This window comes from Phyllostomus discolor, chromosome 6 (genome assembly GCF_004126475.2).
Source record: "Phyllostomus discolor isolate MPI-MPIP mPhyDis1 chromosome 6, mPhyDis1.pri.v3, whole genome shotgun sequence".
Lineage (NCBI taxonomy): Eukaryota > Metazoa > Chordata > Mammalia > Chiroptera > Phyllostomidae > Phyllostomus > Phyllostomus discolor.
In genome coordinates, this window is record NC_040908.2 from 29227326 (window position 1) to 29248686 (window position 21361).

The window sequence follows — 21361 nt, forward strand, 5'->3', positions numbered from 1 at the left end:
CTCCCTCCCATCCTCTGGCACCTCCCAACTAGAGAGGAATGGAAATTGAATCATCATTTCTTTCCAAGCAAACAGCCCAAACATGTGCACTGGGTATGAGCGGCAGTCTCCAGGACACGTGGCAGCCCCTCAGCCCCTCGGTGGGTTTCCTGGCACCACACCTGGCTCAGGGGTGGCCCCAGAATGTGACAGCAGGGGCTGTGGCCCTGTGTGCCTAGTGGGGCTTTAATTAATTTTCTCATGTCTTTTTTCTTAATAGTAGCTAATATTTGTTGAGTACTTACTACTTGCCAGACAGAATGTTGTGAAGTAGGAATGCTGTCCCCATTTTACTAAAAAAGGAAAGGACAAGGACTTGCCCAAAGTCACAAGGCTCACAGGTGGTGACTCTGGCTGACCCAGGTCTGTGGGGGCCTTTCCTGTACCTTGTGGGTCTTAGTGGCTCCGCCCACAGATACCAGTGGCTCCCCCGCCCCAGGTGTGACAGCCAAAAATGTCTCCAGACATGGACGAATGCCCTGGGGTGGGGTTCACAAAGTCACCCCCGGTTGTGATCCATTGTCTTGGCCTGACAGTGAGAAGCAGAGGTCAGAGGGAGACTGGGTCTCAGGTGGAAGGCACTGAGTCTTCTCCACCAGCGCAGCTCTGAGAAGTTCTTCCAAGGGCTCCAGGGCCACTTCCCGCTGGTTACACTCACCCGCTTCCCCCGCTTGCTGGGCTCTGGGTGTGTTCAGGGGGATCTCGGCCCAGTAGGGGGGCAGGGCCAAGGTAAGAGCCCACTGTGTGCCAGGCACGCCACCTGACTAGCAGGGCTGGAGCCGGGAGCAGGACCAGGTCCCCTCCTCTGGAGCTTACGTCCCAGTGGGAGCCAACAGTGAAGGAGTCAAAAGTAGTCTCTGACCTCGAGCTGTGCTGGGAAGGAAAACGGGGGCAGGGGTGCTGCCTGGACATGGTGGACCCTGAAGACACGAGGTAGGGTGGAGCCCAGAGCTAAGGTGCTGCTTGGGTATTAGGAGAGGCTCCTTAGGGCCTAAGGAACAGGGAGAGATGGTGGGACCTGCCTCTGGGTGGGAATCTGAGAGCTGGAGCCCGTTCCCAGCTGGGCCTGGGGTGGACCCAGCCTTCAGAGGGGCCGGAAGAGCCCCTGCTGAGAAATGAGTGTGTCGTTCGGTCCCCGCCCAACCGCCCAACCAGATGGCTGCAAGCTGTGCCCGCTGCTAGGATCCAGCCCTATCCCTCCATCCAGGGTTTGACAGAACCCAGAGGGTGTGGTGTTCTCTGCTGTGCAGAGTGGGTGGCGTTTGCTCGAGCTCCAGACAGCACTTCCTTTCTTCCGAGCTCTGGTGAAGCCCGGGTCTCCCTGAGGCTGGCTGGGTCTGAAACCACTGCCCAGTTACTCATTCAGTGTGTCTGAGGGACATCAATTTTTTCCAGGGGCCTTGCCCTATTGATCCAGCGACTAATTCCCCCAGATGACTCCTTCCCCTTGCTTTGTGGCTGGTGACAGGGTTCCTAATTGACCTGGAACTGTAGGTGCTGGCACGAAAGGGCAATCATGAATTGGGAGTCCCCCCACCCACCCAAAGGGCAGGGACCTGAGATGCCTGGTGTTTGAGTCCCTTCTTGGCCACAAGGGGGCAGCCGTAGACTCTGGTTGGAGCCTCGCCCCAGGCAGTTTTGAGGATGCCAGCTGCCAGGAGGGGGCGCCTTTCTGGCATGTTCTCCGGGGAACAGTGGTAGCTGGGCCCAGGGCACTGGCTGTGGGGAGGTTTGGTTCTTTGCAGGACACAGCTCCAGGGGTGAGGCAGCAGGGGGTCTGGAACAATGCAATGTCCCAGAAGCTGACTGGCTCTCTCTCTGTGGCCCTGACCATGAGGTCCAAGTCTCCAGGCATCTCCCAAGAATAAGAACGTGAGCTGAGTTAGTTTTTTTTCCCCAGAATGGGCAAGGGGCCATTTCTCTTTTGGGGTGGTTTTTTCCTTCCTTTCGCCTAGCCCTGCAGAGCCCATCGTTGGCTCAGGGCTGGGAGTGTGCTTAGGCCATGTGTGTTGAACCAGGTAGGCTGTATGTTTTGTACATGTCCTTAAAAAGAATTTTCTTTAAAATACTAAAGCAATATGTACTCATTGTACCAAAACCAAACAATAGAGAAGGGAGTGTGGTGTTTTCTAAGGGAGTTCCCAGGAGCTTGGCAGGTTGCTCAGCCTTATGAAAACAGTCTCTCCTTCTGCTGTGTGTTTGTGTGTATGTGTGTGTGTGTGTACACGCACACATGCTTCACCTTGCCAGCTAGGTGCTGAGTCGAGAAGCTGCTAAGGCAGTTAAGGCTGCAGATGGCTCTGCAGAGGCAGCTTAGAAACCCCGGGCTGCAGCCTGGTGTGACCCCGTGAGAGCTGGGCTCCACCAGCAGTCGCGCTGTCTTATTCTCAGCAGCCACCCAGGATCTGCAGTGTGGGGGAGGGCTCTCGGGGGGGAGGGATGTGTGGACCAGAATTACTCAACGGCGAAGCCCAGGAGAACCTCCTGGTGACCCATGTCCCACTGTGGGACATGGGGAGACCTCTGAACCCCACAGGGGAGAAAGGCTGAATGTGCAGCTTTTATTTATTGTTCCTTACCCCCGCCCCCCGCCCATCCCCTCCTCACTGGAGAGGAAAGAGCCCCTTGCCTGGACCGTCTCAGTGCCCCACAAGGACAGTGTCACAGCCTTTGTCTGGGGATAGGGGTGAAGAAGAGAGCTTTAGTTTTTAAAACTAATGGTGGGGGTCTATGACAGGAGTAGACAGCTTGCTCACTTTTGAACTTCACTTGACTTTGTCTCCTGACTCAACGCTTCTGCTGTTGGGATCTGCCAACCGCCTGTGCTCTTCTGTATCTCTGACCGGAAACCTGTCGCACACCGTCTCCCGTGCCAGCCCTGAGACGGGGGCTTCCAGTCAGGGTTGTGTACCCTGCTGTCTGTGTAGGTTCCGTTCAGCCGTAAGTTCTGTGCAGTTTCTTATTCTGTTTCAAGTCAAATTAAAGCCCCCAAATTATTTTGTTGAGCACCTACTGTATGCAAAACACGTTGCTAGGCTCTGAATGCATCAAGGATGTGGCAAATTCAACAGACTGAGCTCCTTCGGTGCAGGGCTGTGAGATCCTCGTCCACTGCTTCAGTCTCTTGGTTCATTCCACCAGTACTTGTGGGACGCCTGTTGAGAATAGGTCTGATGATCAGGCACTTTGTGTGCAGTGGGCACTTCGGAAAGACTCAGGCAGTTGCGTCCTGGGAGTCCTGGAGTTCTAATGGCTGAGAGAGGAAAGTGTAACCATGCCAAGTCGAAAAACAATGTCACCCTGGCTGGTATGGCTCTGTGGATTGAGCATAAGCCTGCCAAACAAAAGGTTGCTGGTTCGATTCCTGATCAGGGCACATGCCTGGGTTGCGGGCAAGGTCCCCAGCTGGGGGCAAGCAAGAGGCAACCAGTCAGTGTTTCTCTTACACATCTGGGTTTCTTTCCCTCTCTTTCTGCCTTCTTCCCCTGTCTATAAAAATAAATAAATAAAATCTTTTAAACAATGAAAAATAAAAGTAGGTGTCTTTCTCAGGGGTCTTTATAGTTAAAGGGGAGGAGAAGCTGAACATCTAGGTGCCTGCAGTAAGCGTGCCGTGCTCTCCTTGGGTGAGTGACAGGCTGAGGAAACGGTGGGGGGGGGGTATTTATTCCACACTGATTCCTTGAGTGCCTTCCATTACAAAGCCTGCCTCACCCGCCTCATCAAAAGCTGATCACACTGAATGAAATGAAGCACTTTGGAAACTCTGTACTGTTGCCCACTGCTGACGAGGGGACCCAAGGAGCTTGCCGCCTCCCTGCACATCCCACCGGGAAGCCTCCCTGAAACCGTCTGGTTTCCTTGACCCCTCGCTGCGTGCACATGTCCTTTCTTTCTGCTCCTGGCCAGCGGGGCTTTACTTGAATTGGAATCAGTGGCTTCCTGGCTTCCTGGTTCCCCACGTGCCACCTGATTCTGGGTGAGGGTTTGTCTGAGGCCCTGTTAGCATATTGTTAAAAGTGGCAGCGTTGCTCAGAAAGGTCAGCGTGAGAGATCAGAACAAAGAGATCTTTCAAGCTTGCCTCTCACGAGGCTTGGAAGAGCCCCAGCTGTACCTGGCACGGGCAACGGTAGACCTCGGGGCAGGATTGCTTGGGCTGGTGGGAGAAACCCCATCTGCTTTCCCGTTTCCCCGAGGGGTGAGCTGAGGGGTGCCCCCAGCCCTTCAGAGCAGGTCAGCACCAGCTGAGAGCCCAAATCTGCCCCTGTGCAGTCCAGGCCACTGGAACCTCTGTATTAGTTTTTCTCTATGTACACTTAGTAAAATTTGGGATTTGCCCGAAAGGTGTCTGAGGGTGACTGTTTCCTTAGCTAAAGAATTCCTGAGAGCTTATTTTGATAACCAGAATCCCTTGTAGATTTGAAAATAGTAAAAATACACAGGACCTTGCTTATATGCAGTTCTAGTTCCTTAGTTGTGTGTGCTTCAGGAAAAGGAGGGACTCCACGGGTCTGCCCTTCTCTCAAGCCCCCGGGCAATGTCAAGGCCACTGGTCTGGCAGCGCTGTTGAGTGGGGATGACAAGGGGACTAAAGGCAGAGGGAGGATTGGGAAGATGGGGACACTGTCCCTCTTGGATCTGGCCGCCTGGTAGCAGCCTGGGCCAGACTGCCAGGGAGGAGGCTGGCAGGTAGCCCACAGAGTAGAAAGTCACCCCCGGGTTCCAGGAGGCACCAGCCTCCTCAGCCGGTGGGCACTGGGGCAGCCCCCGCCCCCAGCCCCATCTCAGCCTATGGCTGTTTGGCCCAGCAGCTGGGGCGGAACTCTCCAGCAGCCTGAGTTCCCAGAGCCGGCCAGTTCCGCCCCATGCACTGTGTCCTTTCTCTCTCTCCTGGTGGTGGCCCGCTGCCCAGCTCTGGGTTCCTCCCAAAGGCAGAGGTCTCAATGGCACCAAAGAGCCTCTGCCGTGAGTTCTTCCCACTGGACTCAAGGGGGCTCCCAGTCTGTCCCTGGGTTAGTTTGTTGACCAGGGAATCCGCGGCCCCCGGGGGCAGGGGTGATGGCATGGGAAAGATGGACGCAAAGCTCAAGGGAGGGTCTCCCCAGGCAGGTGCCCCCTCCCCGCTACTCATTAGCTCCTGAACATCCATGCGAAACAGTGTGGCAAATTGAGTCATGAGTAATACATGAGCCTTAGGTCCCAAATTAGAAGGGGAAAGGAAAATAACTAACATGTAGTGACCCTCTACCACATGCCTTGGCACACGTGGGGCTTCTCGTGTGTGCATCTTCCCGACAGCCCTATGGGCAGCTGAGGAGCCTTCCTGCCACGCGTAGGGAGGCCAGGGCTCAGAGGGGCCGCCTTCCTTCCCAAGGTTACAGATGTAGGATCTGGCTGCAGAGCCGGGGTTTTCACGCCTGGTTGTCCCTTCTACAACCTGGCTTCATGGCATGGGAGACCCCCTGGGGGTCATCTAAACCCCAGTGGTCAGTGGTTCTCATACTGGAGTGTCCATCAGAACGCTCCGGAGACTTGATAACACCCAAGTTGCCGGGTCCCGCCCTGGAGTTTCTGACTCAGCAGGTCTGGAGTGGGGGTAGGGGGTCTCAGAATTTGCTTTTCTGACAAGCTTCCGGGGTGCTGGTGCTGCTGGTTCAGAGGCTTTGAGGACTTTGAGAACCTACGGTCTAAACTAATGTCTCTCAAAGTATGGGACGAATAGCTCTAGCAATACACAAGGCGGTCTTAAGTGATACACAAACTTTTTAAAACTGCTTCTATATTTAATGTCTGTTATCTAATAATAATAATAATAATAATAATAACAACAACTAGCACACCAAATCCATGATTTTGGGTATTTTCTTAAAGATTTCATTTACTTATTTTTAGAGAGGGGGTACGGCAGGGAGAGAAACATCAATGTGTGGTTGCCCCTTGCACACCCCCTCCTGGGGACCTGGCCTGCAACCCAGGCATGTGCCCTGACTGGGAATCGAACCAGTGACCCTTTGATTCACAGGCTGGCACTTAGTCCACTGAGCCACACCAGCCAGGGCTAGGGTATTTTTGATTAAGGTAAGATAGCTACTGGAGTAAAAAGCTATAAAGACAAGTATCACATGAGTAATAACTCTGATGGTATGCAGCTACGAGGAAAACCGGAGATGCGGTATGCAGATAGCTCAAGTCTGGGAGCTGCTGGCCCGAACCCCAGGCCTGACTTTATAGAGCAGGAGACCGCGCACGGCCACAGGGGTGAGCCCGCCTGCCTCCCTGGGCCACTCGGCTATGCGTAGCAGCGTCAGACTTGAACCGTCTCCAAGAACGCTATGGACGCTGGCCCCTCCCGTGTCTCAGAAGCTCAGGGTGGACTAGAGAGGGTCCCCGTGACTCTGACTCCACCTCACAGGGCTTCGTCTCTACCCTCGGCCTCCCTGCGTTCCCTAATGCTGGTAGTTTGCACACTTGGGACTTGTTTTTGTGCAGCCAGAGGCCCAGAAGGCAGGGCTTGATCTACAAACCTGTCCTTTCATGGCCCCAGCCCCTGAGGCTCCCAGGAACCCGTCTTGTGTGTGAAAGTTGCAGGAGGGGCCCCTGTGACTTTCCCGGCTGCCGCCTTTGCTTTTCACCCCCTGTGATCTGTCTTAACTCTCGGGCCTGTCAGCCTCAGCTTTCCCTTGTGTACCATGACGCAGGCAAGCCCTAGGACCAGTGAGAAGAGTGGCCCTCAGACCCTGGGTGCGCACGTGCTGTGTGCCAGGGCTGAGCTTCCGGAGCAGGTGGGAGTCTTTAGGGCACCAGGGGCCCGCCTGTAATCAGAAAATGACTGAAAAATGGCGTGCTAGCTTCAGAAGAGGAATTAATGGGGTGCAAGAGTGATGCAGCATGGCCAGGGGCCTGGGGAGGCTGCGAGAAGGAAGTGATATCTGAATGGTTTTAGAGGATTCGTACGGGAAAGGCTGTTGGAGGCCGTGTGAGAAGCCTGTGCCCACCCTTGACGTGGGGCACCGTGGCCGCTCACTGAGAAAGGACTTGAGTGGTGGGCGACGAGATGGGAGAGAAACGGGAGGCAGGCCCAACAGCTGGAGGCCGAAACCGGACCCCGTAAGCCCCGAGGGCGCCAGCAGCAGGGCCAGCCCGGGGAGGAGCGAGATGACTTTTGCACATGGGGTAGACCCTTCGAGGGACGGCAGAAGCAGTGTTTCAGACCGCAGGCCACAGCCCACTAGCGGGTTGCAAGATCCATTCTGTGGGCCTTAGCCCACGTGTTCCAAAAGGGCGGGTGGGGGAGACGTAAAATAGAACTGTTAGCGTGGACGGCAGGTAGTAGAGGTAGGTCATGTCAAGAAACTTGCTTCAGTCGTGTGTAAGGAATGTGTCCATACCCTGGGTTGCACCGTCAAATATATATATATATTTTTTTTTACCGTGGGTCACACTTTTAAAAACTTGAAAGTTATTTTAAGGCACAGAGGGCTGACTGGAAGAGGTGAGACTGGTCGGGGCGGGTGTCCAGGCCCGAGGTGACGCAGGCCAGTCTGGGCCCTGGTGGACGGGACTGAGAGGTGAGGACCAGCCTAGCGTTGGCCCATTGCAGGGAGCGAAGGTGGGTCATTTGAGACCGACTGAAGCCAGAAAGCCTGCCACCAGCCCAAGGCTCTTGGGCCAGAATCACATCTTGTTTGAAACACTTGGTCCTGGTCTCCTTCAAGGGACCTGGAGAGAAAGGTCCCCCTCTTCTTTGATGGGTGATATCCTGGCCTTCTGGAGTCCTGGTGTTACAAGTCTGACCTCCCATTCCAATTATTGAATAATGTTTTCAAATAAAACTCGGGCGGGCACCTAGTGTCTGCAGGCTTGATGAGGATGTCCTTGGGGGAGTGAGGCTGGGAGTGAGTGACCCTGCCTGTGCTGTATCCCCACCAGGAACATCGTGAAAGGCATGAGAGAGCTCCGGGAGGTCCTCCGGACGGTGGAGACCAAAGCAACTCAGAACTTCAAAGTGGTAATGTGGAGGAGGCCCCAGGGCTGGGGGCGGGGGCTGGGGGCTGGGGGCTGGCTGTAGCTGATTTATTCAGGGGTCAAGTTCAGTGGGAGACAGCAGAAGTCCTAGCGGGCAGCCCCTGAATCGGGGATGGCAATATGTCACATGCGTCCTTTCACTCTCCCCGGTGGTGCTCGTGGCACACACTGTGTATCAGTCTCGGTGCTTTCCCACTGGGCCTGGGAGGCACCCTCAGCACCCTTCTCACCCCAGCCCTGCAGGGGCCCCTGGCCTTGGGTCAGTGGAAACCTACAGCCACCATGTCCTAGCGAGGTGGTGGGCTAATTCTTAGGGGTTTTTGACCGTAGGAAATAATCTTGACTCTGCTTTGCTGCCCAATGCAGGCTCGCCTTCTTGGGCTTTCAGTCACCCCAGATCAGAGCTAGAGCTGCTTTTCAGAACTCTAGAACTTTTGGTCAAATCTAAGAAAGGTATTGGGTAGCGAGAGCTGCCTGTGCCTGTGGCATCAGGCTCTGCAAAGGCCTGTGGACACTCCGAGTTGTGCCAGGCTCCACGGGCCCGGGAGGAGGGGGGAAAGCACCTCTTGTCTAGGAGAGGAAAGAGGATAAGTGGTCAAGTAGGAGCCATCAAAAGCCAACGGGAAGGCCGGGTAACCTCAGCGCTGGAGGGGGCCGTGGGAGTGGAGTGGTGGGGCCCCCCAGAGGGGCAGCACTTCGCAAGGCCGGCGGATTTGGTTGGGAGGTGGGTGGAGGGCATTCGGGCCACATCAGGGGAGAGCCGACCTGTGCCTGGGTCTGAGCCTCCCTCTCTGCCAGATGGCGGCGAAGCACCTGGCCGGGGTCCTGCTGCACTCGCTGAGTGAGGATTGCTACTGGAGCCCGCTGTCCCACCCTCTGCCCGAGTTCATGAGCAAAGAGGAGAATTCCTTCATCATGCAGGCCCTGCGGAAACCTCACCTCTATGAAGGAGACCAGTAAGCTCTGCCCGCCCTGCCGGACCACACCTGCCTCACCCCACACCCAGGGTTCGCCCTGCTGGGGCCCTCTCTCTGCCCCATGCTTTCCTCCAGCCACCACCCAGCCCGCTGCCAGGCAGGCTCTGCAGGGTCAGCAGGAGCCAAGTAGACTAGGCAAGGCAGGTCTCAGGTGGGGGTTGGCAGGAGACTCCTATAGGGCATCCCAAGGCCACACAAATTATTTGGGGCCTTCCTGTCTGTCTTGCTTAATACCCCATCTCTCTTGTTGTGCCAGTAATTGAAGGTGGGGTCTGTGACCGCGCAGTAGAGCTCCTTGCCCCAGCCTCTTCGTGTAGTGCTGGGCACCGGAGGGGCCATTTCTTCCCCAAGAGCATTTGCAGCATTTCCAGCCCAGCCGCCCACAACAGACTTTCAGATCGTAACTCTGGGGCATGCTACCGGCTGCAGGTGGTATCCGGTGCCCGTGAATTATGCAGGAGGGGGTCACCTTACGGGGGCTGGTGCTGACTCCAGGGCAGAAGGGCCAGCGTGGCAGGTGTGGCGGGCCAGCGGTGCTGCGTGGGGCCGTGCTGCAGCCACCGCCACCTTTTGTGTCTTGCAGCCTCTACTGCCCAAAGGACAACATTGAGGAAGCCCTCCTGCTGCTCCTCATCAGCGAGTCCATGGTAAGCTCCAGGGCCTTGCTTTGCCCCATGGGGTAGGGCTGCGGGGCTCAGCACAGGCCACCAGGTCCCGGCTGAGTTCCGCCTCCCAAGGACATCCCTGAAGCAGGATCTGTAGGTCTGCCCTCCCCCCACACACTCAGGGGTGAGGTGCACAAGGTTTGGGTCAGGTGCATAAGGCTGGGTCCTGCCTCCAAATGAGTAAAGACTGAGCTAACGAGTCCCCACCCACCTCTTCTGGGATTACAAGCGATGGTTATCAGCAAGTCGGCAGTGTGCAGTGTGCGTGGAACAGCCTGTGCTGGGTCTGGGGCCGGTATGGGAGCGGGAGCGGAAGGAGCATGCGCTCTTGATGCACATGGCCTGGGCTCGGGTCCCAGCCCTGCCACTCACTCCCTGAGGGCCCTCCACAAGCCACCCGGCCCCTTCAAGCCTCAGCTCCTCACCCATGCAGTGAGAGTCACTCCCGGAACAAGTGTGCCCATAAGAGGACCTCACGCGTTCGAAAAAGTATTTATTGAGCGTCATCTACTTCATGGCAGGCCACGTGCTGGCTGCCAGAGCAGCAGCAGCAAACAGGATGGAGAGAAATCCCTGCCTTCCTGGAACTTACATTCTAGTGAGAGGGTGGGGAATAAATTCACTAACTGCTAAAATGTGCCGGACAAAGCACATGTGAAGTGCTCTTTAGTTTTTCCCTTTTTCATGAGACCCGTTTCCCCTGGCCTGGGCAGGGAGACACGCACACCCTCACACACGTGTGAGTGCACACACAGGCCTGGGCCTGGGAGGCTCGGCAGAGGAGAGAGGTGTGGTTGGGTGGTCCGGGAAGTGGTGGGATGGCGGGTGCCCTGAACTGGTCCCAGGGGGTGGGGGAGGAGGGCAGGAGCAGCAGAGGCCAGGCGTGGAGGTGCCATCCATACGGTATGATGTGGGGGCGTCCTCTGACTGAGGGGCCCCTCGGAGCTTGTGAGCTGGGGACCCCCAGGTTGAGAACTCAATTTTTAAAAATGATGCATCTCATAGCAGTGCGTAGAAGTGAAGTTTAAAAATCTAAGACCTCCTGAGCTGGATCCTTGAGCAGCCAGATATGAATGTTCCTGTGGACACCCGGGACCATGCGATGCCAGCGCTGGTTTAGAGGACTTGGGTCAGTGGTTACCTTCGGCTCAACAGGTCCTCCGGCAGAAGGAGGGCGCTGGGCTAGGGGCACGAGAGTGTGTCGTTCCGCAGCCAGCTCCGTGCAGATGTGCAAGCTCTGGGGGAGGGCGTGGGTATTTGGATCTGAGTGCCACTTGGCCAGGGTGCGGTCCCGAAAGGGTTGCAGGGTGTGGGCTTGTGAGGGGGAAGCGGTCGCTGCAGGGAGGGGACACCTAGCTGCTTAGCCTGATGTGGCGATGGCAGAACCAAGTGCCAGACCCGATTTTCACTGGAGAACAGCACGCTTTCCACGGAAGGAGGACCCTCACTCTCACCCCAGACTGAACCCCAGTTTCTACTTCTGGAATGTCAGATGTAGACCAGTCCCCGCTGGGTCCCCTGCACACACCTCGGTTAGCCGTCTCACCGCTTACACCCTCAGACGAGGTGGGGCTGACGTCGCCTGTCTCAGGAGACAGGGGTCATTATCATCACCCTCCTGGGCTGAGGGTTACGGTGTGGTCCACAGGTGGGAGGTCAAAGGGGAAACAGGGACAGTTCTCGGGTCCTTCTCTGCCCGGTTCCAAGCTGGTACCGCACAGAGGCAGGCACTGTGTTGGCCCGAGGAGAACGAACAGTCTCATGTGGTTCAGTGTAATAGTTAAGTTCCTGGCTTACCGATGAGATAAGTAAGGTCTAGAACAGGTACGTGTCTCGGTCAAGGTCACATTGTTAGAATCCTTGCAACCATGATTCCATTCAGATGTGTTTCCCTAAATAGCTTCCAAAGCACAGGCTGGGATCGAGGCTGGGCTCTGTCTCCCCACGAATTTTCTGTGGCCTCTGTTTGATCTGGGTGCTCAGGGCCAGAGTTCAGGTGCCTTTCCATTAAAGTTATTCCTCCCCAAACCCTCAAGCTGCCCTAAAATAAGGCGAAGAGTGCCTTTTGCTAAAAGGTGGCCCACACTCGGAGCCCAGATGAGTTTTCCTGAATGTGTGGTTTCCCTCCACATAGCTCTTTCCCTTCTTCGCAAGGCTGTGTGGCTGGCTGGCCTGCTCGGGAGACTCAGAGGGTCCAGGCCTGTGGGCCAGGTGGCGTCCTGGGAATTCCCCGCAGCAGGCAAAGCAGAGGAGGTGCTCGGATGCTGGGTGCACTGCAGCTGGGCGGAGGCACCTCTCCCAGGGATGCCTGCCTGGCTGGCTTCCTCTTCCTCACACCCAACCTGTCACACACATGTGGACACTTTAGCAGTCTGAGGGAGAGCTTTGGCAATGGACTTAGCTTTGGTGTCTCATCTACAGAAGGCTTTCCACCCAGGATCTGGCTGTGTCTCAGAGCGCTTTCTCAGAGTGACCACACTGCTTCTGGCTTCTCTCTTTTTCTTGTTGCCCACCCTTCTTCCCTGCAGTCACGTTCTTAGGCAGGCATGGGCATCACTGTGTGAGCCTCCCGGGCTCCTGCTCTAACCCCTCCAGCGAACCAAGATCAGTCTGGCCTCCATGTACCTGCAGGGTTTTCCTTACCTCCCTTAATGCTGGCTGGGTTTGCGTGCAGGTGATAGGGAGGAACCTCTAGCCACAGCAGCGGGCTGCTGTGGCTGCTATTTGGATTCCCCTCATTCCTACAGAATTCATTAGGCTGCAATGAAAACTCCTTCAGCACAGCCAGCCCGGGAGGTGTCATCCTAGCGCTCCACCTCCAGGATCGCCCGGGCAGCTGCCCCAAGAAGGGGTGTGTGCACGCTCCCTGCTCACGGCAGCCCCGGTTTTGTGGTTTGGAGCTCAGAGGAGTAGCCTGCACGGGATCTGCGTGTGGGGCTGGTACCTGGGATGTGGTGTTTGTTAGGGGCCGACTGAGTGTGATCAGAATGAATAAGTCTGTTCACAGAATGAAACTTGTGTTTTGGATTCAGTTTTGAGTCTTTGGGGCCAAAAGAGCATTTTAAAGTCTGCTCCCCTACACAGCCATCTCTCCTCCACCTGGTCCTGTTTGAGCAGCACGCCAGGCCATGCTCAGCCCTGGAGACACAGCCGGGAGCAGCTCCTCAGCCCTGTCCCGCCTGTGCTCCCAGCGGCGGGGTGTTGTCCAGAGCCAGGGAGGGAATCCTGGCCCCCCAGTCAGATGGCATTAACTCCCATCTTCTGAATCCCAAATGTGTAGTCTCGGTTTTGAAAGAACCATGTGTCAAAATCGGCTCGATTTTTCTCGAACAGTTGGGAAACCAGGGGGTATGGGAACCTTGGCCATTTCTAAAATCCTGATCTGGGGCATAAAACTATGTGTGACAGCAGAGGGCATCCTCGGGCCCCTGTTCATCAGCTGCTGGAAAGGTCGCTGCTGGTGTCAGGTTCTTGGGAACTGAAGGGGCAGCAAAGGCCCGGTGGGGAGTGATGGGGGGGTGAACCTCACATACTGATTCTTGGCCATACCCAATGCCAGGCATTGGCAACTTGAATCTTGAACTTGCCATTCACAACCTCCATGGTCTGAGTAAGTTTCCTACCTTCCTGATCCTCAGGTTTCTCGTCTATACAATGGGGCTAAGAAGGCCTCCCCTGCAGGGACTTGAGCGGGTTAAGAAAATGATCATGAAAGTGCCCGGGACATTGGGGGTATCCAACACGTGCCTGTGTTATACTTGGTTTGACTTAGTCACTTTAGAAAACGTTTAGGTTCGGATCTGGTTGGGAGAGGAATTGGTTTGAGGATACCATTTGGTTTAAAAAAATAAATAAGTGAAGTGCTTCCTGGGCTCGATTCCATGTGGGACTCGGCAGAAGAGCACAGACTGTTCCAGCTCCTGGCACCTGCTCGGCTCTCACACGAGGCCCGGCTGTGCGACGGGAAAGGGTCTGATCACACTGCCAGCTCGGAACACTCAGTTCGGTGGGGCGGGGGCAGCCTCTCGCCCGAGCTGGCAGGAAGAGCTGTGATTTCTGCGGCAGGAGCCTGATGCAGCTGGCGTGGGCCTGGCCCGGGGCCTTGGGAGATGGGACACGTCACAGGGCATGTTATTTCTCGGCTCTGGACAGGCAGCTCGAAAGCCGGTGGTAATTATGTCTTCCACTGGGGGACCACAGCCTAAGTGGAACATGACAGTGTCCTCTGAGGAGTAGCAGGTGCCGTGCACAGATGATTTGGGGAGACTCCTTTCTAGGGCAGCTGCCGCGGGGTGTCAGCAGGAGGCCCTGAGGCTGGGTCCTTGGCCAGTGGAGAGGCCGTGTCTGCGAACAGGGCTGAGCGGGACCCTGGCCACAGTGCCCGAGGCCCTTGTTCTCCGCAGAGAAGCAGAGGTCGGGAAAGCCTGGCCTTGGATTTTGCTTGGGTTCTTCCATAAGCAGACACGTGCTAGGCCCTCTGATGAACTGGGCGAGCTTGCCGGGCACTTTCTCAGAGGTGCCCGGAGGCCAGGAGAGAGCCAGGGAGAGAAGCCAGAAGTCCAGGCTCTGATCTGCGTCCCAGCCATCTGTCTGTATGCCTTGGGGCGCTCCCTGGCGCCCCTGGGCCTCAGCCTTCTCGTCTGTAAAATAGGACAGTAGTATGTGAGAAAGTCATTGTGAGAATTAAGAGAAGCCACTTACAAAGTATCCGCAGGTTCATTCCCTTTCCACCTCCTCCCCTGTTTGTGCCCAAGGTCAGAGAGGAGAGACAAGGCTGGACAGAAGAGAAGGTTATTACTCTCGGCCCGGGGGGGTCAGACCAGGGCTGGCAGAGGAGGAACACAGGGTACCAGAAGCTGCCCTGAACTGGCTTAGTCTGAACTCCTGGGACCTTCCGGCGCTCAGTTTCCCCATCTGTGAAGGGCCCACGGTAGTTTCATCCTGCCTGTCCATGGGGTCACCACGAGGCCAAAGGAGGTGACGGACATGAAAATTCAGCTCCTGAAAGGTTGTGCGTGTCACACACAGAAGGGATGGCTGTTTGAATAGCAGTTGCCTGCCTTATGTTTCCCAGGGGCTGGCCCACATGGGGAAATGCACAATCCCTCACGGACCTTCTTATAAGGCCCATGCTTGCTTCCTGGGGATTTGTCCAGAGACCAGATGTGGTTCACGCTGGCTGTGATGATGGGATATATGGAGAAGCACATTTCTTTGGCTTTGTCTCTTCTGACCTGCTGGAAGGCCTGGGATGAATGTCCGTTAGTCTGGGGGAGGCCAGCCCTGGAAGGACAGGCAGAGCATCCACAACTAGCAGCAGGGACAGTCCCATGAGCCCTGCCTGGGATCAAATGCATGGGTTAAACAAGAGCTGGGGATGCCCAGAGGCTGGAGGCCTTGGAGTGGGCCTGGGGGGTATGCAGGGAGAAACCAGGGGAGAATATTCTGCCATGATTCCAAGACTAGTAAGGTCCACGATGGTGAGAAGAAAATTGAGAGTCCATATTGCTTCCAGGGTCACGGACGTATTCACAATGATCGCTGCTTTTGATCTGGAGAAATTTTTCTAGTGAGACCATTTAAATGGTGGAAGGAAAAGAGTGTGACTGAGACTAGCTCAAGGCAGGTTCCTGATGGAGCTGGGAGCATTGTGGGACTTTAATGGCGGTGAGCCCCGGGGGAGGAAGGAGTGGGGCAGCTGGGGCGCCCTGGGCAGGGACGGGAAGCCCTCGAGAGTGTCTGGGGCCTTGTCCTCTGAGGCTTGCTCTGGCCCCTGCCCTGCACCTGAATCTGATCCTGTTGTTCCCCCAACAGCGCAGGCTTCCTTCTTTCTGCCCCATTTCCCCCACCCCACCCTGTTGCCATGGTTACATACACAGGCCAAGCCCAGCAAGCACTGGAGCATTTCACCGCAGCCCTGCCTGGAGCCATAGCAACCACAGGGCAAACTTCTGCTTTCGGCTTTCCTTTGGGGAACCACGCTTCCTTCTTGGCACAGGCCTTACGTCCTGAGGACCCCTGGGAAGGTGCTCTCGGCAGAGGAGATGCTGCTGCAACCCCCTCTTCTGTTCCTGTTCCTATGACCTAATTCCTTCCCAGTGTGCTAGAAATCCACCCCTCCCTCCTCGCAGGCCCACATTAGGAGACACTGTGTTCTTAAAGGTCAAGGTCTAGGGCAGACAGGAGGAAGTTCCCACACTCGGCCCAGAAATGTTTCTCTCTCAAGTATCACTCATTCCACGCACGGGAACTGAGGAAAGTGCCTTGCGTGAGCCTGTCCTGGGCCTGGGAGTCTAGAGAAATGTCCCTGCCTCAAGAACTGGGGAACCAGTTGGATGTGTGAGAGTTGCAGTGGGTGCCCAGTGTTAGGGGAGGACAAGGGGGTCCAGCCTCGCCTGGCGAGATAAGTCAGGGATGTCACCGAGGGGGCGGACACCCTCGTTGGGTGGTGAGGAGGCAGCAGGCGTCCAGGGTGACAAAGGGAACAATGATGAGCTGTTGGGGTGGATGGGGAGCCACAGCGTGAGGACAGAGCTGCAGGGGGCATCTGCTTGGGGGCTGGGAGGACTTTGACTTCATCCTGGGGCAGTCTGGAGGGGGTTGGGAGCTGGGTTCTGGCAGGGGCTACTCTTCAAGGACAGACCAACCAGAGCTGAGACCTTTGTTGACCCCTTGCTGCTCACCTGCCCTGAACCGGATGGTCCACACGGGCAGGTCCCCAGATCCGAGATGTGCCCTGCCACACCTCTCTCTGCCTACGCCCCACAGAAAAGCCGCCCTGCAGGCTGCCTGCCCTGCCTGCTCTCCATCAGGACCACTCTCCCACCCGACTTCTAGCTCAGGTTCCACTCAGCACGCGCCCGTGTGCTGCTGCTGAGGGTGGGGGCCGTGTCTCCCATCCTCTCGTTCCCTAGCGCCCGCACCCCAAATGCTGCCTCGTGGGAGCTGCCTCTCCGCCCCAGCCTGGGCAGCGGGGCTGGGGCGCTGCTGGAGGTGAGGCTGGAGGTGGAGGGGTGGGGAGGAACACGGCGGGGCACAGAGCAGGTTCTGGAGTTTCGTGTTCCTCCTCAGCTCGGTGAAGCAGCTCCTGCCAAGCATCTCCTTAAATTTTCTTCTCCCTTCCTGCTGGTGCCTGTGTGGGTGGATTTCACCAGGAAGGAGGGGGTTTCTCTGGCACTTTCTCTCTCCACGCCTCTCCCTTAACCCTTTCGCAGTCCTGACCTGCTTTTGTTTACCAGGCTGGCCCCAGGGCTCAGCCCTTCTGGGGGTCTCCTGGCCTCCCGTGCCCCCTCCTAGGGCTGGCCCATGTCCATGGTGGCGGTGGGCAGCTCTCGCCTATTGTGGAGCCCTGGCCACTGGCCTGCCTTCTGCCTGAAATGCCCCTACGGTGAGTCACTTCCTTGGGTCTTAGAGGCACTTTGGCTTCCAGAGGCCTTCATGGGAACGTGGTTCGGGTCTGCACAGCAGGACGTCCAGAGCGCGCAGTCCAAGGGCCACTGGGCTTCTGCCTCTGCAGCCATGTGCAAGCCTTAGCCCCTGACCTGGAGTGGGGGGTGGCAGTCCTGGCCAGGGGGAGGAGGTGAGGACCGTCTGTGATGAGGGGGGTTGTCTAGAGCTGACCAGAGGGATCTGGCTTTTAAGGGCCAGCAGTTCCCTTTACTCAGTTGGGAAGGCCGGTCCTTGGTCTGAGGTCCTATGTGGAGGAGGTCCTGACCTTCTAGAGAGGGTGGGGGATGCTGGGAAGACAGCCCTTGGCCAAAGGACAGGTGAGAGAGGGGAGAATGCTGGGTGCAGCCAGTGGGGGCGTGCGGCCAGAACTCAGCTTTGCTTCAGCCCTGCGTGTGTGTGTTGGGGGGCAGGGTCCCTGCCCTGTTGCCGCTCAGCTCAGAAACCCCCGTAACTTCTGCTCAGCTATTCCTGAGCCCGAGTGCTGTCCCCAGGTATGGGTCCCCAGGTAGGGCCGCAGGCCACAGGCCACAGAGCAAGAGGGTCTGGGATCCCTGATGGTGAGATTTCGGGCTCGGTGAGCAGAGCTCCCCCGTCGGACTGCGGCCCTCCCTCCCGAGCAGCTCGGAGCTACTGAACTCCTTCCTGAGCTCCAGACGCCCGCGCAGAGGCCTCAAGTTTGGGGGAGATGACTTGGGGAAGAACAAGGGGAAGAGCTCCATGGTTGGAGGGAGTCAAGGATAGACCTGTGGGTGATGGGAAGGAGGTATGAGGGTCCTTATCAGAGGGCCTTGGGAAGGGAAGAGGGCGCCGAGGCCCACAGCCTGAGCTCTTCTCCTTGGTCCAGCAGCAGAGACAATTCCACGTGCTCTCTGAAGCTGTTTCTGTGAGTGAGCAATCACTGTACAAACACGGGGGCTCTTCCACCAAATGGCTGGTCTAACTCCTGAACACGGCCAGCGTCCCAAAGGCAGGGGGCGGCTGAAGCCTCCTCTAGATGAAAGGACTCTAGAGAGACACGGCGCCCGAGTGCAAGGCATGCCCCTGGCTTGGATCCTGAAGTGAGAAACAGGAAACGGCTAGAAAGGTCATCAGTGGGACGGGCCGCCGTCTGGAGATGAGCTGCTGTCGGGTGATGGGGGTGACAGTGTCAGTTCCCTGACTTGGTGTCTCTGTTGTGGTTCTAAAAAGAATGTCCTCTCGTGTTGAGGGGTAGAGGATCCTGTCGCTCTAACTTATCATCATGATTGTTATTACACATCAGAGAGAAACAAAACAAATGCAGTGAATGTTAACCTGTTTACTGTTATGCTTCTAGGCTTGCAGCTCCCCTGTAGGTTTGAAACTTTGCAGAGGAAAGCATTGCCTGGTCGAGCCCGAGCCCTCAGTGCCAGCCTGGGCTGAGAGGGGAGGACTTTCTCTCTCTGGAGAGGGCCTTCGTGCAGGAGAGAGAGAGGAGCTGGCTGTTTCTGGGCAGGTGGCCACCTGCCTGGCCTGGGTCGGGGTGGAAGTGCGACAGCCCCTGGGCCTGGGAGGCAGGGGCCCTGTGGGGACAGGCTTCTTTTCCAGCCTCACCTTCCCGAACCCACGTTCCCCCACAGGCTACTCGGGATGTGGTGCTGAGCCGGGCGCCGGAGCAGGAGCAGGACCGGGCGGTGAGCCTGCAGAACGCCGCCACCATCTACGACCTCCTGAGCATCACGCTGGGCAGGAGGGGCCAGTATGTCATGCTCTCTGAGGTACGGCCGGCCCGGCCCAGCCGGGGCTCGGGTGGCGCACGGAGGAAACCAGGTGGAGCCACCAGCTGTCCCCCTCCACCGTCCTTTCCCTGCCCCCACCCAGGGTGCAGCTCAGACCTGGGGAGGCCAGGCTTGGGACTATTCCTTCTCCAGCGCCAAGGGAGCTGCCCTTCACTGGCTGGGTGTTTTTGGTTTTACTAATGGTCTCATGTGTTTTTCTTTTGAGAGTAACACATAGCATTGTACAGAGAGGCACAAGAAGAAAACTGCATCCCTCAGTTCCCCTAGAGATGACACTGGTGTTTCATGGCATCCTCTCTTGGCCGGGTTCTAAGCTGGGTAGACAGACGCCCCCATTCTGCTGGGCAAACCCTGCTGGGACAGTGCTCCCTGGGCTGTGCCCACAGGGCGGTGCCTCTTTGGGGTGGGAGGCTAGGGGTACTGAGCTTCCCCCTTTCCTCTGCCCTGCCCACAAGGCACATGGTACACACGTTTTTGAGATTTCAAATGTAAGCTGAGATCAAGGTGGCTTTGGGGCCCTTGTCTCCTTGTGATGGGGATGAGCCTCTGAGTAGTGGGTTCTCTTTCCGTGTGTTTCGGAGGGCTCCTGAAAGGGGGACTGTGCCACCCACCAAGCCCCTGCTCACACCAGGCTCTGCACGAGGCACCTTCTAAGGTGATCCCCCAATCACCTAATAATGTGGAAGGATAAGGGGTGTCCTCTCAAGTTTACCATGAGGAAGGCGAGGCCCAGAGAGCTGGTTTCTGCCTGAGCAGGCGCAGGGAGTACGTGCTGAGGCAGCATGTGAACTCAGGCCGCTGAGCTCTTCCAGTGCGTGCTGTCTAGGCCTGTGCCCCACACCTGCCCCCCACCTCACCTGACCGTGGCCACACGGGAATCCTCTCCTCATATACTGGCAGCCTCTGCCTCTGGCCCCTGGAACCACTTCTGCTGGGGACTGTCAGGTCTCACCAGGCATCCCCCAGTGTGGGCTGCCCAGGACTGGCCAGGCCAGGCCAGCCGAGCCGTAGGTTTTCTCAGTGGGTGTACAGAACAAACAGCAGGATGAAGAGGAACCTTTGCTTTTTGGCGGCATCCTAAACACCGGCTTTGCAGGCAGCCTGCTCTGCCACTTCCAGGCCCCGTGACTGGCAAGTCTTTCAGGCCCCGGCTTCCTCATCTGAGGAATCAGGGGACCCACCTCGTAAGGTGGTCGGGAGGAGTAGATGAGTTCAAATGTGCAAACCGCTGAGAGCAGCACCATGCGCAGTATTAACAAATGTCAGCTCTTACATTGTCGTTGGATGTCTCCATTTTGCAAGCACTTTCGCAAATCTCGTTTCATTTGCTTTTCACCGTTGCCCTGTGAGATCATTCACGTGCTGTGGATGTGGGAACTGAGGGTCAGAGAGGGTGAGAGACTTGTGTGGGATCACACAGCATGCCAGGCACACGGACAGGCTTCCCCGGGAGTTCCTAACTAGAACCAAGCCCGAGCCTCCCGCAGGCTCCTGAGGGCCATGACTTGGACAGCAATTATACTGGAAGAACGGGCTGGGCTGGGCTGGTGGTGCCCCGGCAGGGAGGTGCTGACCAGATGTTTCCCCGCCCCCAGTGCCTGGAGCGGGCCATGAAGTTCGCATGCGGAGAATTTCACCTTTGGTACCAAGTGGCACTCTCCATGGTGGCCTGTGGAAAGGTAAGGCTGGGCTTGCACATCCCTCTCGGGGGCCTCTGCTCTCCTCGGGGCCCCTCCCAGAGGCGGGGATGGCAGGCAGGCAGGTGGGTGTTCAGAAATGTTGTCGAGCAGCTGATTTTCATCTCCAGGACAGTGAGGGCGTGGGAGGGCAGGTGCAGACCCCTGTGTGCATCCAGGGTGCACACGTGAGTTACGAGTGTGCCAGGTATGCAAGTATGCATCTGGGGGTGCTTTTTCTCTGAGGACGTGTGCACACATGGGGCATCAGGGCAGTTCCTCGGGTGAACTGATGGGTACAACAGCATGAGACAGGTGTGGGGAGTAGGTTCCAGCAAGGGGAACGTTGTTTCATTGAGGTTGTAGCTGTTTTCTTGCCCCCCTCCCCCACGGAGCGTGGAGTTAAGAAAGGACCTGCCCATGAACCTGGAACTGACCATCTCCCGGGTCGAAGGGCTGCGTGTGCTCTCCACCCACCAAGCCCTGTTTTAACACCCCTCATTTTTCCTCGGATGAGAATCACACTTACATAAGCCTCTATTTTAAGTAGTGACATGATCGGAAAAGCTTTCCGGGGCTGGGTGCTGGGGCTCTTGGAACTGAGGATGCTTCGAAGGCAGGAAATAAGATGGCATGAGCTCGCAGATCATTCCAAGAGCTGTAAACACCCAGGGCCCTTTCATGGGGCTGAGGGAATTCCTTGCCCGCCCGCCCATCTGTGCCACCTGCCATTTCTAGCCCCGCAGCCGTCTGGGGTGGGGGGGCCCTCCTA

At 56.9% G+C, this 21361-nt stretch overlaps 1 protein-coding gene across 3 annotated transcripts in view; it reads left to right on the forward strand.

Moving 5' to 3' along the window:
* TTC7A (tetratricopeptide repeat domain 7A) overlaps positions 1–21361 on the forward strand; it is a 112957-nt gene that overhangs the window by 35785 nt on the left and 55811 nt on the right. For 2 of the 3 annotated variants that reach the window (XM_028515504.2, XM_036027929.1), the window contains 5 exons: positions 7970–8048; positions 8864–9021; positions 9626–9689; positions 18755–18892; positions 20509–20592. In XM_028515504.2, coding sequence (XP_028371305.1) covers positions 7970–8048; positions 8864–9021; positions 9626–9689; positions 18755–18892; positions 20509–20592 — 523 coding nt within the window. Of the gene's footprint in view, positions 1–4764; positions 5006–7969; positions 8049–8863; positions 9022–9625; positions 9690–18754; positions 18893–20508; positions 20593–21361 lie in introns of those variants that run through there. The other variant, XM_036027930.1, reaches the window with a different exon arrangement.